At 47.8% G+C, this 11,362-nt stretch overlaps 1 protein-coding gene across 1 annotated transcript in view; it reads right to left on the bottom strand.

The window, feature by feature from the left end:
* Positions 1 to 11,362, bottom strand: part of NUP98 (nucleoporin 98) — a 38,396-nt gene that overhangs the window by 11,656 nt on the left and 15,378 nt on the right. Inside the window, exons 14-22 of the mRNA XM_026841276.1 lie at positions 11,097 to 11,213; positions 9,371 to 9,675; positions 8,116 to 8,229; positions 7,267 to 7,405; positions 6,825 to 7,002; positions 6,323 to 6,487; positions 2,244 to 2,420; positions 715 to 868; positions 22 to 62 (exon numbers count right to left, since the gene is read on the bottom strand). Of these exons, the coding sequence (XP_026697077.1) occupies positions 22 to 62; positions 715 to 868; positions 2,244 to 2,420; positions 6,323 to 6,487; positions 6,825 to 7,002; positions 7,267 to 7,405; positions 8,116 to 8,229; positions 9,371 to 9,675; positions 11,097 to 11,213 (1,390 nt within the window). The remainder of the gene's footprint in view (positions 1 to 21; positions 63 to 714; positions 869 to 2,243; positions 2,421 to 6,322; positions 6,488 to 6,824; positions 7,003 to 7,266; positions 7,406 to 8,115; positions 8,230 to 9,370; positions 9,676 to 11,096; positions 11,214 to 11,362) is intronic.

Here is an 11,362-nt window from a genome sequence, read left to right as displayed (position 1 = left end):
CATCGGGGGAGTCTGTGGTACCTCTGAACCAATCTGCAAAGCTGGTCGTGCCTCTGTGAGATCTTCAAGGGCAGAAAGTGCCACACAGGCAGGGAAAAAAAAAAACAATAGAAAACAGGTGTGGAAGCACCAAGGTCAGAGAAAGAGGGAAGGAGGTGCTCCAGGCATCGGAGCAGGTATTGCCCCCGCAGCCCTTGGGAAGAGTTCCTGCTGGAACAGGGACAAAAAGCGTGGGGAAAGAGAAGTGGCGGAGAGGAGCTGCTATGGACTGGCCACAGCGCCCCTTCCCCATCCCTGCCACCCCCTGGAGTGGGCAGGAGGAGATCAAGGAGTCAGGAACGACAGAGGGAAGTTGAGCCTGGGAAAGGGCGGGGGGCTGGGTAGGAAAGTGTTGTTTTGTCTTTGTTTCTCACTACCCAAACCTATTTTTACCGGCAACAAATTAATTTTAGTCAAGTCAAGACTGCTTACCAGTTACTGTCACAAGGAAAACAGTCTCCCTGTTTTCATCTCAACCCCTTTCTCATCCAGTTCTCTTCCCCCATCCTGTTGAGCAGGGTGAGAGAGTGGCTGGGTGGGCACCTGGCTGCTGGCCAAAGCTAACCCACCCCAGTACCCAACTGCTCTGCCATATGTTCAGCCAGCGATGGCATTTTGCCTGTTAATGTCAGAATTTAACTCTTTCTTCAAGCAAAATGTGGTTTCTCGTAATACCTGAGTATCTTTTCTGTCCTTGTGATTTGGAAATAGGGAGCCTTGGCGAACAGATCTCTTGAGAAGTATCCGTCTTCACAGGCTGCTTCTCACCGTAAGTATCCAGGATCAAATCCAGGTCATCATCATCAGCAAGCAAGGAAGCTTTCATAATCTAAACAAAGGCGGGAAGCCAAGCCTGCACGTTAGCAATCCATCACTCACAGCAGCAGGTGGCCGATCTCATCAGCTCCTTTCCCAACCAGGAGAACGTCCATGTGTTGCATGTGACCAAACCATGCCACTGTTTTTTAGGGATATTTTAAGGAACAGCGAAGGCACGCAGTCGAGAACCGAAGGCAAGCTCGTCAGCTGATGAGCCTTCTACAAACTACTCGTTAAATCAGTGTCACAGTACTTGTTAGGATGGGTGTGAAGTCCTAAAATAATCATGTTTTCTTAGATCTTAGCTCTGTCTACTTGTTTTTGAGCTTAAGTAATAACTCCACTACTTTCTCCTTACAAATCAAAACCACAGGCATTCCAGGTACCATCCTGTCGCCAAATAAAACCACCAAACCCCCAACCAGGCCCAGTTGTCCTATGACCCTGGTTGCCAAAGGCTGGGCCTGAGGCAGAGCAGTACTTCAGCTGGTCCTGGCTGGGTAGTAGTTTAGTTTATCATGTCACCCACCATTCAGAATCTGGAAACCTGAATACTAGCCTTGAGATGACTTTCATTCCTGCATTAAGGTTTACCACAGACACACAGGAGTCTGCAGTAAGTCTGAATCACACTACAGGTGTGATGTATAGTTTAGCACAAGTTGGATATAAATACATCTGGGGATGCAAACCAAGAAGTTAGTGATAAATGTTACTGAGTCACAGAATCCCTGAACCCTTCAGGCTGGAAAAGCCCCTCGGGGTCAGCGAGTCCAACCCTCAGCCCGACTCTACAAAGTTCTCCCCTACCCCACATCCCCCACAGCTCATCCCAACGGCCCTGAAACCCCCCCAGGGATGGGGACTCCCCCCTCCCTGGGCAGCCTGTTCCACTCTCGGACCACTCTTGCTGGGAAACATTTTCTCCTCCTGCCCAGCCTGACCCTCCCCTGGGGCAGTTTCCAGCCGTTCCCTCTTGTCCTGTCCCTGATCCCCTGGGAGCAGAGCCCAGCCCCAGCCTCTCTGCAATGTCCTGTCAGGAGCTGCAGAGAGGGATGAGGGCTCCCCTCAGCCTCCTCCTCCTCACCCTGAACACTCCCAGCTCCTTCCCTGGCTCCTCACAGGATTGATTCTCCAGCCCTTCCCCAGCCTCGCTGCCCTCCTCTGCCCTCGCTCCAGCCCCTCCAGATCTCTCTGGGGTTGAGGTGCCCAAACCTGGACACAACCCTCCAGGTGTGGCCTCCCCAGTGCCGAGCACAGGGGACTGTCACCTCCCTGCTCCTGCTGGTCACACCAGTGCTGACCCAAGCCAGGAGGCCGTTGGCTTTCTTGGTCCCCGGGCACGCTGCTGGCTGATAAAGGAGGGGAAACTGCAGGAGCCTCACCTGTAAGACGTGGGGGTTAATCCCCATGGTGGATGCGATGTGAGTGGAGGCAGGCACTGCCTCCTGCTCTTCTACTGCGCTCTCCTCCACGGCGGAGTCCTGGGGAGGCTCCTGGGTGATGTCCGCCATATCGCTATCCAGTTCCACCACCCTGCCCAGATGCTCCACCTCCGGGCTCTGCGGACACAGGCAGAGGCCACATCAGACAACACCACAGTGCAACAGTTCCCCGAGAAAGAGTACTGGAAGTTTCAGCGATCACCTGCAAACGAGGCAGAGTACTCCCTTGCTTGTGTCAAGACTCCACGTTTAGGGATGAGTATCTATAACCCACTCCTGTTTTCTTCGGAGTTGTAACAGCGCAAGTTAAAGCGAAGGAGAAGTCATGGTTTAGGGACGCCCTCCTGAAGTTTACAGAGTTCTGCCATTCAGCTTAAACTATTCTTCAGCTTTCCACTTCGCACACGACCAACAAAAAGAGTTTTGTTCCTTCTGCCTGCCTCCCCTTCTCCCTCAAGATGTTATCATACAGAGAAAAAGTTTCCTGTGCCTGGGACGTTTTAGATGACTGAGAATCCAGTTTAAAAGCAGCGATTCTCCAGAGTTAACCATGGTACCGCTGGTGCTGGTGAGCAGACGAGTCACTGCAATACCTGCTTTGTCTCCCCAGCTGCGAGGTAGCTCAAGTTAAAAGCATCGAGTCTGTATTTCACAGAGAACTTAGCAGAAGTTTTTAAGACTCGAGCCCCTTCAGGATCACATAAGACTGGGTCACAGAGCGGGGGGGTGGTGCACCCGTGTGTATTTTTTTTTTTTTTTTTTTTTTTTTTTTTTTTTTACATTTTAAATCAGGACATAACTGACACTGGACTGGAAAACCGTAGGGATTTTCCAGTGATATTCTACTTATTGCTAGCACACGAGCAGCTCAGAAGTTAAATACGGTAGTTTTCTTCCAATCTGCAGCTCAACTTCTCATCTCTACTGCCATCCAAGCCAGCTTTCTGAGTTTCCTGAAGGCAACCACAGGGCATCACCTCTGCGATGAGCTGGAGGTGACCTCTGCGCACCTTTCATCGCTCCGGACACCTTGGACTCACACTCCAGGCAGGGCCAGAAAACCTTCAGCCAGCCCAGCCAAGGAGCAGACATCGGAAATGAACTCTGCCTGCTGCCCTCACCCCCACTCCGCCCGGCTCGCCGACCACGGGGACAGCGGGGACCCCCCCCCAGCAGCACCCAGCACGCCACGAGCCGCCCAACCGGGTGTCAGCTCTGCTACCAGAGCTGTCTGACAGGACAAAAACCCCTGGAGAAGGTCAGTCCCTGCTGGTATCGTGCAGCTCACAGGCCAGGCAGAAAAAAGCACCTGGCCCAGGAGGAACCGGCCCAGGCCACGTTAGCAGAATGGCCTTCGGGTGGTTCCCGAGGGGGTCCAACCCCAAACCAGCACACTGGTCTTGCACCAGTCTGACCAGTGCCTGTTGCTTAGATATGAGCATCCTGTGACAAATTCATGCTTAGAGCTTACATGGTTTCCAGAAGCAACCACAAACAGACTGCTGAAGCAACGCTCTGGAGCGATGCAAATATATGAGCCAGTGGCAGACAGAGCACTGGAAATCATGCTGGGTAATTTAAGACTCAAATGGCTGCTTCTTAGCTCATTAGAATCAGCTAGGAAATGTGATGAAGGTTATCCGATGAGGGAGATAAAATGAGACTTAGGGGGGCAGGGGTGCGTGTCTGTAAAACTAGAACTTACAGCAGACAGGGCAGGAGCATTAGCTGGCGGTGTCTGAGCATGCCCACAGTATGTGGAACAGATTTACAAGTCAAAATATGGTTCGAAACACAAAAGTTTCACTACTCCCTTCATTGTGCTTTAATGCAGCCAGGTCCCTGGTGTAACTATTTCCCAGGGACGTTGCAACATTAAGAAGTTCATTAATATACAAGCTAGTGAGGGAAGAAAAACACCTCAAGTCTAGATCCGAAGTGCTTCCTACAGACTAAATTTTCAGGAGTTTGGCAAGCTTTTAAGCCGTGCTATGTTGTTTCTCAGGGGTTTGGGCAATGAAGCTGATGTTTTTTTTCTGTTTTCAGAAACAAAAACCTTAGTTAATGGTACGCAAGTCAAAGAGGTTAATTAACCCAGGCAAGTTTTTGACAAGTACTTTTGAATCTGTAAGACAGGTCTGAATAAATGACACACATTCCCAATATTTTTGACAGCTTAAAACATCAGCTCTGGTCCACAGCAATGTGAACAAGAAGGGAAACTGGAAAGCAGTACAGACCTTTGCTTTGGGCCCCTCCGCCCGAAAGCAGCAGAGCTGGAACAGCTCACACAGAGCCGTTCCTGCAGTGGTTATAAGTACCTTGCAGACTAAGTAAGATTAAAAGCAATTCTCAGTTATTTAATGTTTCCCTACCACAAAAGCCGTGAAACTGTTCTTTGCACAAGCAGTGAAGCGGCGTGGTTTGTTCTACCTCCCGACACTACGAACAGACCCTTGTCCAGAGGGCCCCAAGTTACACAAACCCATCAGCCCACGAAGGGAAACGCTGCCGTAACATCTCCTGGTTTCAAAAGAACAAGACGCGGTTCAAACAGAAAAAGGAAAAAAAAAAAAAAAAAAAAAAAAAAAAAAAGAAGTGCTCGACCTATGCAATAGTACTGCCTCTTAAGCTCTTTTTCATGCTTTGGCTTTGGAGATGCAGAAATACAACTCTCCTCCTCTGCTTCCCTGTGCTACGAGACGCTGGCCACCCGCCAAGCAGCACGGCGGCACGTGGCCCACGCCTCGGCGAGCCCCCAGCTCGGAGGTCGCCATGCGCCGCGCGCCCGGAGTACCGAGGGCAAAGCACAAAGCCTGCTCACACCCCTCAACAAAACCCCCTCAGCACGTCCTGCCCGGCTGCTAACCCCCCCTGCTCAGCCCTCCGGCACGCCTAACCTGCTGGAGGTTTAACTTCTGCACCTAGGCAATGGGGAACCCGGTTTGGGGAAAAAAAAAAACAAAATTTAAAAGATCTGCTCTCTGCACTTGCCTTCTGTTTTCTAACAGGTTACTTCAAAAAGCTGTAGGTAGTTCACAAAGGTTTACCGTTAACACCTGGCACAGAGAGGATATTCCAATATTCAGTGGATATTCCAATATCCAACATTCAATGCCAGGAGGCTTTTCAAACAGGCTGTTTTTTCACCCACAATGAAGTGGCTCCTAATTTAGCTTGACAACAGCCAAACTGCTTCCATTTGGAAAATGGAATTAGTTTGGAGATTGCCATTTGGACATTGTCACATTTGGAAAAGTGTATCAGCTGCAGCTAGAAACTCATGTAAAGCTCAGCTTTAAACTCATGTAAAAGGGATTTTTTTTTTTTTAAATGAAATTTTTATTTTAAATTAAACGGAATGTGAAGATTTGAGAGTCAGCAGTGAACAAAATGTGAAGACTTGAGAGGTTTAAAGGGGTTACCAATGAACTGGCTGAAGTGCTACTTCCCTGGGTAAGACAGGGGCGTGCTGCTGGGGATGTTTTACAGAGCTTTAGAAGCGGTCACATCCAAGCAAACACATTTAAAAATCCAGCATATAACCAGCCTTAAAAAAGTTTTAATAAAAATAGAGCACATTCTTAAAATATAAAGCGTACAGTCTTGCGTACTAAATGATGGTCAAGTCAACGCACGATGTCATTCTCAAGGCAGGCAGCACAAGGTGTTATAACTCTATAGCATATACTCGATATTCACAAAAAACAACTTTTTTTTTTTTTCCTGTAAGTGGGGCAAATATACCAAACTCAATCTAGACCAGAAGTTAAACAAGAAACGAGGGCTTCAATCCCTCCCGTCCCCCACATATCCCCAGTATGAAACTTCAAGTATCTTAAGGAAAAAGAACACGCAAACACTCAAGAGATCAGAACAACTACTACTAGTGCAAGTTTGTGTAAGGTTTTACTTTCGGTTTCCAGGCTACTCCTTACTTCAACAACCCCTCCCTCGGCACCAGCTATTCTTCAAATTTCATTTTATTAACTCCCTTTTAGTCACTGTCCTCCTTCTACCTGAGACGGAGGCGTTGGCTTGCCGTTTAGGGTCATTTGCTGGGGTGGCAGATGCCCTGGGGGCGGTGCGGGCGCAGTTTTTAGCTTCTTTGAGTCCACTTTGGAAGGATGCTCTTCCTCTTCCTCATCTGAATCCTGCAAGCCATACTTGGAAAAGTGCGCCACCTGCGTAATGAGAAGGGCAAACACGTCACAGCTCAGAGTTTTCAGGCAGCCGCCTGGGAAGGGTCTGAACAAGAAGCTGGGGTAAGCGTCCACCCGACAGAGCTGGAACAAATTCAGCTTTTGGACAGACCAAGAACATCCGCCGTGGGCAGGTCTTTGGCCATCCAAGGAACTTCTGATCAGCTCGGTGAGGACAGTTTGCACCCAGCTGAAGGATGGGAGACACTTCACAGAAGCTGAGCGAAATTTTGGAATTACAAGTTCTAACTTGTAATTCTAACTCTGGAGGACTTCCAGTATTCCTGTAAGTCACTCGACAGCTAGAGCAAAACGTTACCTTGAAGACCCAGGATCCAGTCTCTGGGCGGTATTCCTTGAATCGGGCGCCCTGCTTCCGAGACACAGACTCCAGTCTGCCTTCGTAATTCATCTCTGCCAGGCGTTCGGGGCTTTTGATCAGGCAACGAGATGTTTTATCTGTAGGCCAGACTCCATCTAAGGTAACTTCTGCTCGTCTGTTAAAGATGGGCAAAAGTGTAAGAGACAAGAAGGTTCAGAGCAAAGCTAGTGGAGTACACACGCAGGAGCTGAGCACTGAACACGGGGGCTCAAACCAGCTTTTAAACTCTGTTTCTGGTTCAGAAACTTGCAAGTATCCAGGAACTGTGTAATGCTGCAATGTGAGGGCACATCTGATTTAGATTTCTTGGGGGCTGTCTGCAAACGCAGTAGATTGTATTAGAAAACACACCCTTGCTAGCCACACATTTAAAAATTACCTATTTAAACCTTCACCAATAGGTGGTTTCCTTTCATCGTCGGGGTAAACAATAACTTCTTTCCTACGGATATGTACAATGTCATCCAGATTTAAGTTAGTCAGATTTATGTCTCCTTCGAAGTAAATTGATCCATAACCTGCAAAACAAAACAAGCCATCCCAATTTGTCTGCGGAGAATCTCAGGGCCGAGAACCCCCGCGACTGCTGTACTCCTCCTTTCCCCACCTCACCCCGGGCTCTGTCACCTCTCCGGAACAAGGTACAAGCGGCGACTCCTTCCCAGTGTGAAAATACCGAAGATGACTTTCGAGTCATTTCTTTTGCACAGACAGCTTTTTGTTATCACTTGGCTATTCGTATTGCCAACACAAACATTAAGGGTACCCTCAGCTTCGCAGCATATTTAGAAAAAGTGTTTTAAAAAAATATTATAGACCACGTGATTTTTTTTTTTCTTTCTGTAAAGTAAAAGCAGTAAAGAATGGAGTTTGGGTTGAAGGCTCTTCACTACAGCTCAGTCAACTTCAGCACAGAGAGCAACTAAGATCTGAAAACTCAGGTTTGCTTCAGTGCTCCAGAAAGTTTGGATTTTACAGCTTTCGTGTCTAAGAACAAGCAGCACCTCACCAGCTGCAGGTGCTTTCGTTCTGTTCAGTCAGGCTTCTCAAGCCGCCCCGTAACACTGGCTGTTGGTGCCACCACGCCAAGACTTTACAAACCTTTGGTGCGAGTTGTGCATGGTGCAAGGGCACCATTCACAATCCTACCGAGGGCACGGCACTCAGATTTGGGTTCCGTGGCTGTAAAATCACCCTTCAAGCCCCTAGAAGAGCTGCCAGCACTTACCTCTGCGGCCGATGGTGAAGTCTGTCACAATACATTCGTTTCTGTCATTGGTAAATCTGGCCAGCTCCTCCATGGATGGGATGGTGTAATAGCCAGCTCTCGTCAGAACAATTCCTACACCAGAAAATCCACTGAGAACCAGGCTGACAGCAAGCTGTCAGCTTTAACATTTCCAGAGTTTCATTCCATTTCTTTTTGCAAGCCTGAAGGTCCCAAACAACTGAGAATCAGCACAACAAACCCAGAGAAATCAAACTGCCTTATTTCCACAGGCTTCAGAGGAAGTTCAGAGGGTTGTTACGCCAGCCTAGGAACACTGCCAATCTGTCAGGGATCAGTACGAGCGCAGGGAAAGGGAAAAATGCAACAGCAATGCCTGACAGAAACACCCTCCCAGCTTTAACAATTTGGGGGCTCAAGCACTTGCTGACCAAGATGCAGTATCTTTTACACTTAACAGCCTCTGATCATTTTTTTTTAAATCTATTAACCTGCCTAATGATCTTTAAAATTCACAAAAAGCTTTTTGCATCTACAAAATGCCTGAAGGCCTTTCTTTTGAACATGACACCTACTAGTTTCATCAGATGCCATATATTACCTGAAAGAATGAACAAAGCTTTTCCTCTTCACCTTCTCCAGATCACTCATGAGTTTAAAAAAACAAAACAAACCCTCTTAACATACGTCCCCACCTCTTCAACAGCTGTAAAGTCTTAGTTAAGGGAAATGTACTCAAGACCCCTCATCATGTTTTCACACTTCTCCATCATTTCCAGTTTTACTAAACCCCGAGACTGAACTGAGAGGACTGAAAACACAGGCACGACAGGTCTAGAGACACAACCATGTTCTATGTTCATTCCTGTCCTGGCAAACCCTACAGGGCAGTCCGAACGTGGGTAACTACCAGATGTTGGATTTCTAACTCTAAGATCGTGTTCCCAAATGACAGTCAACTCAGTCTACGACTGCAGAATACTTACAGATTGGGTCCTCCTCCTCTTCCTCCCTCTCATGCATCTCACTCCCTCAATCTAATATAAAATTGGGTGATGAAATTTAACTGCTCATTGAGTCGGCAGAAAAAATTTCTATGCTAGGTAGGAGACTGAAAAGCAAGATCTGTATTCTGAAGAGGAGGGAAGGGAAAAGAGGAAAAGCTGAGGGTCTAAAACAGCAAAAGAGAACTTTACTGAGGAGTGCATGAAGAGCTGTCAGGAACTACATGCCCGCTGCCCACGCGGAGTCTAACCTGCAGGGTGCAGATGATGCAGAGTTTCGGGCTCCTCTTCGCGCTCATCCTGGAGGGAATCGTCAGGAAACGAGGCATCTTCACTGCTGCCTTCCACGCCATTCCGCAGGGCCGCCCGCATGTTCAGAGCCACGATGGTGTCGTCCACGTTGTTCTGGTGTCTCTGCACGGTGTTCTCTGGGCTCTGTGGGATGGGCTTGGCAATGGGGTTCGTGTAAAACCTCGTCACTTCATGAGAGTCCTCCTCCTCCTCTCGCTCACCATCTTGTCTGTGGTTTTCATCAGGAGGCACTGACAGAAAGAACCTGAAGAAATGAAGAATAAAGTTGAATTATTTAGTTCTAAGGGACTTATGTCAACATTACAATTCTGCTGTCTTTTCACAGAGAAAGCAAACAGGACCACCACACAAACTGCAGTCAGCAGACTGAGGGAAGCGATTGCTCCCCTTCCCTCCGCCCCTGTTAGACACCCTCTGCCATTCTGCATCTAATCTGGGCTCCCACTACGAGACAGTGGTAAGACTGGGAGAGGGGTACCACGACAGTTGGGAGACTAAAGTACACGCCCTGTGAGCAGAGCTTGAGGGAACTGTGTTGCTCAGCCTGGCGAAAAGGCTTGCAGCGGGGTGTAATAGCAGCCTTCCAACAGCCCAGACAAAACTCAGGCTCTCCACAGATAGGTGTGGCAGAAGGGTGAGAAAAAAAGTAAAATTAAAACAAGGAAATCCATGAGGACAGAATCTCTATCCACAGAGGTTTGAGACTCCCCAACCACCAGGTCTGAATTCAGCACTGAGCCTACGTGAGGAACAGACCTCCCCAGGTCACCTCCAACCAGAACGACTCAGTGACTCACGAACCAGACCGTCACAGACTTTTGTGCCCAAAACACACACACTTTTAGAAGAATGGGATGATTAAGTCTTGCAGGCACCATGATCAAATCAAACTTGAGAACACTTCAGTGACAGCTGGTCCAAAACTCCAGCTTCAGAGAGCTGCCTGCTGTGCCTGACTGCTGGCACCACAGCCAAACACCTCTGCCCTGTTATGAAACGCCCAGGTCAGGACTAAGGTGATCAGAAACAAGGTTCCCCCTCCCATAATCACTTCTTCTAGTTGCTTTAAATAAAATCAAAATGGTGAGCTGGTCAAAAATTTTTCCAGCCTCTGATTAAAAAATAAAAAAATAAGAGTTCATCTGAAATACAGCCACAGGTTTTTAGAGGAAGTCAGTATTCAGGCATCTGGGGGGAAGAGATGGCCTTAGAGAGTCCTCGTTTTTGCATGTAGAGAACACATGGCCTTAGAGATTCCTCCTTTTAATATGTAGGAAACACTATTATGAGATATTTGGATCAGTGGAGCCTCCCTGCAGTTCCCACATTCCTGGGGACTAAGCAGGAGAGGTTCTTCTCACCTCCGGGCCAGGTTTATCGCTTCCTCAAGAAATGGCCTCGTTCTTGCTACAGGGAATGAAGAGAAAATATCCAGAAAAGAGTTCATTCCTCTCTGAACTCCTCATTTTGGATGGATACCACCGGTATGTGACCACACAGGAAGAATATACAGCTTAAGAGGAAATGAATCTCACAATAGGTCAAGTTGCTTCCCAATAAACAGCTAAGACAACATGCCTGAAAATAACTACCTATTCTATTAAAAATAATTTAGAGACAAGCATAGCCAGTTTGCATAAACACCTGCACGATGACTCAACATACCGATCTCCATTCTCTGGATACTCCGAAGGAGAAGCCAGGTCTTCATTTTCTCGATTAACAGGTGAGAAGAGGTTGCTGCTGTTGAGATTCTTCAAAACCAGCTTTTTGATGCTCTTCCTAAATAAAACACCAGAGAGAAATTTGCATATATCCACTGCATAAATCTGTTATTTCGTGTTAATTCACATGCTCCAGGGGCCAGGAACCAGCTGTGCGGCCTGTTCCCACACTCAGAACATATCAAGCGTTCTGTAAGAGCACCGCAG

The sequence above is a fragment of the Athene cunicularia genome, assembly GCF_003259725.1.
Source record: "Athene cunicularia isolate RWA chromosome 1 unlocalized genomic scaffold, athCun1 chr1_part4, whole genome shotgun sequence".
NCBI lineage: Eukaryota > Metazoa > Chordata > Aves > Strigiformes > Strigidae > Athene > Athene cunicularia.
Note: the sequence above shows the minus strand (reverse complement) of the source record. Positions and strands in the feature narration are given on the sequence as shown.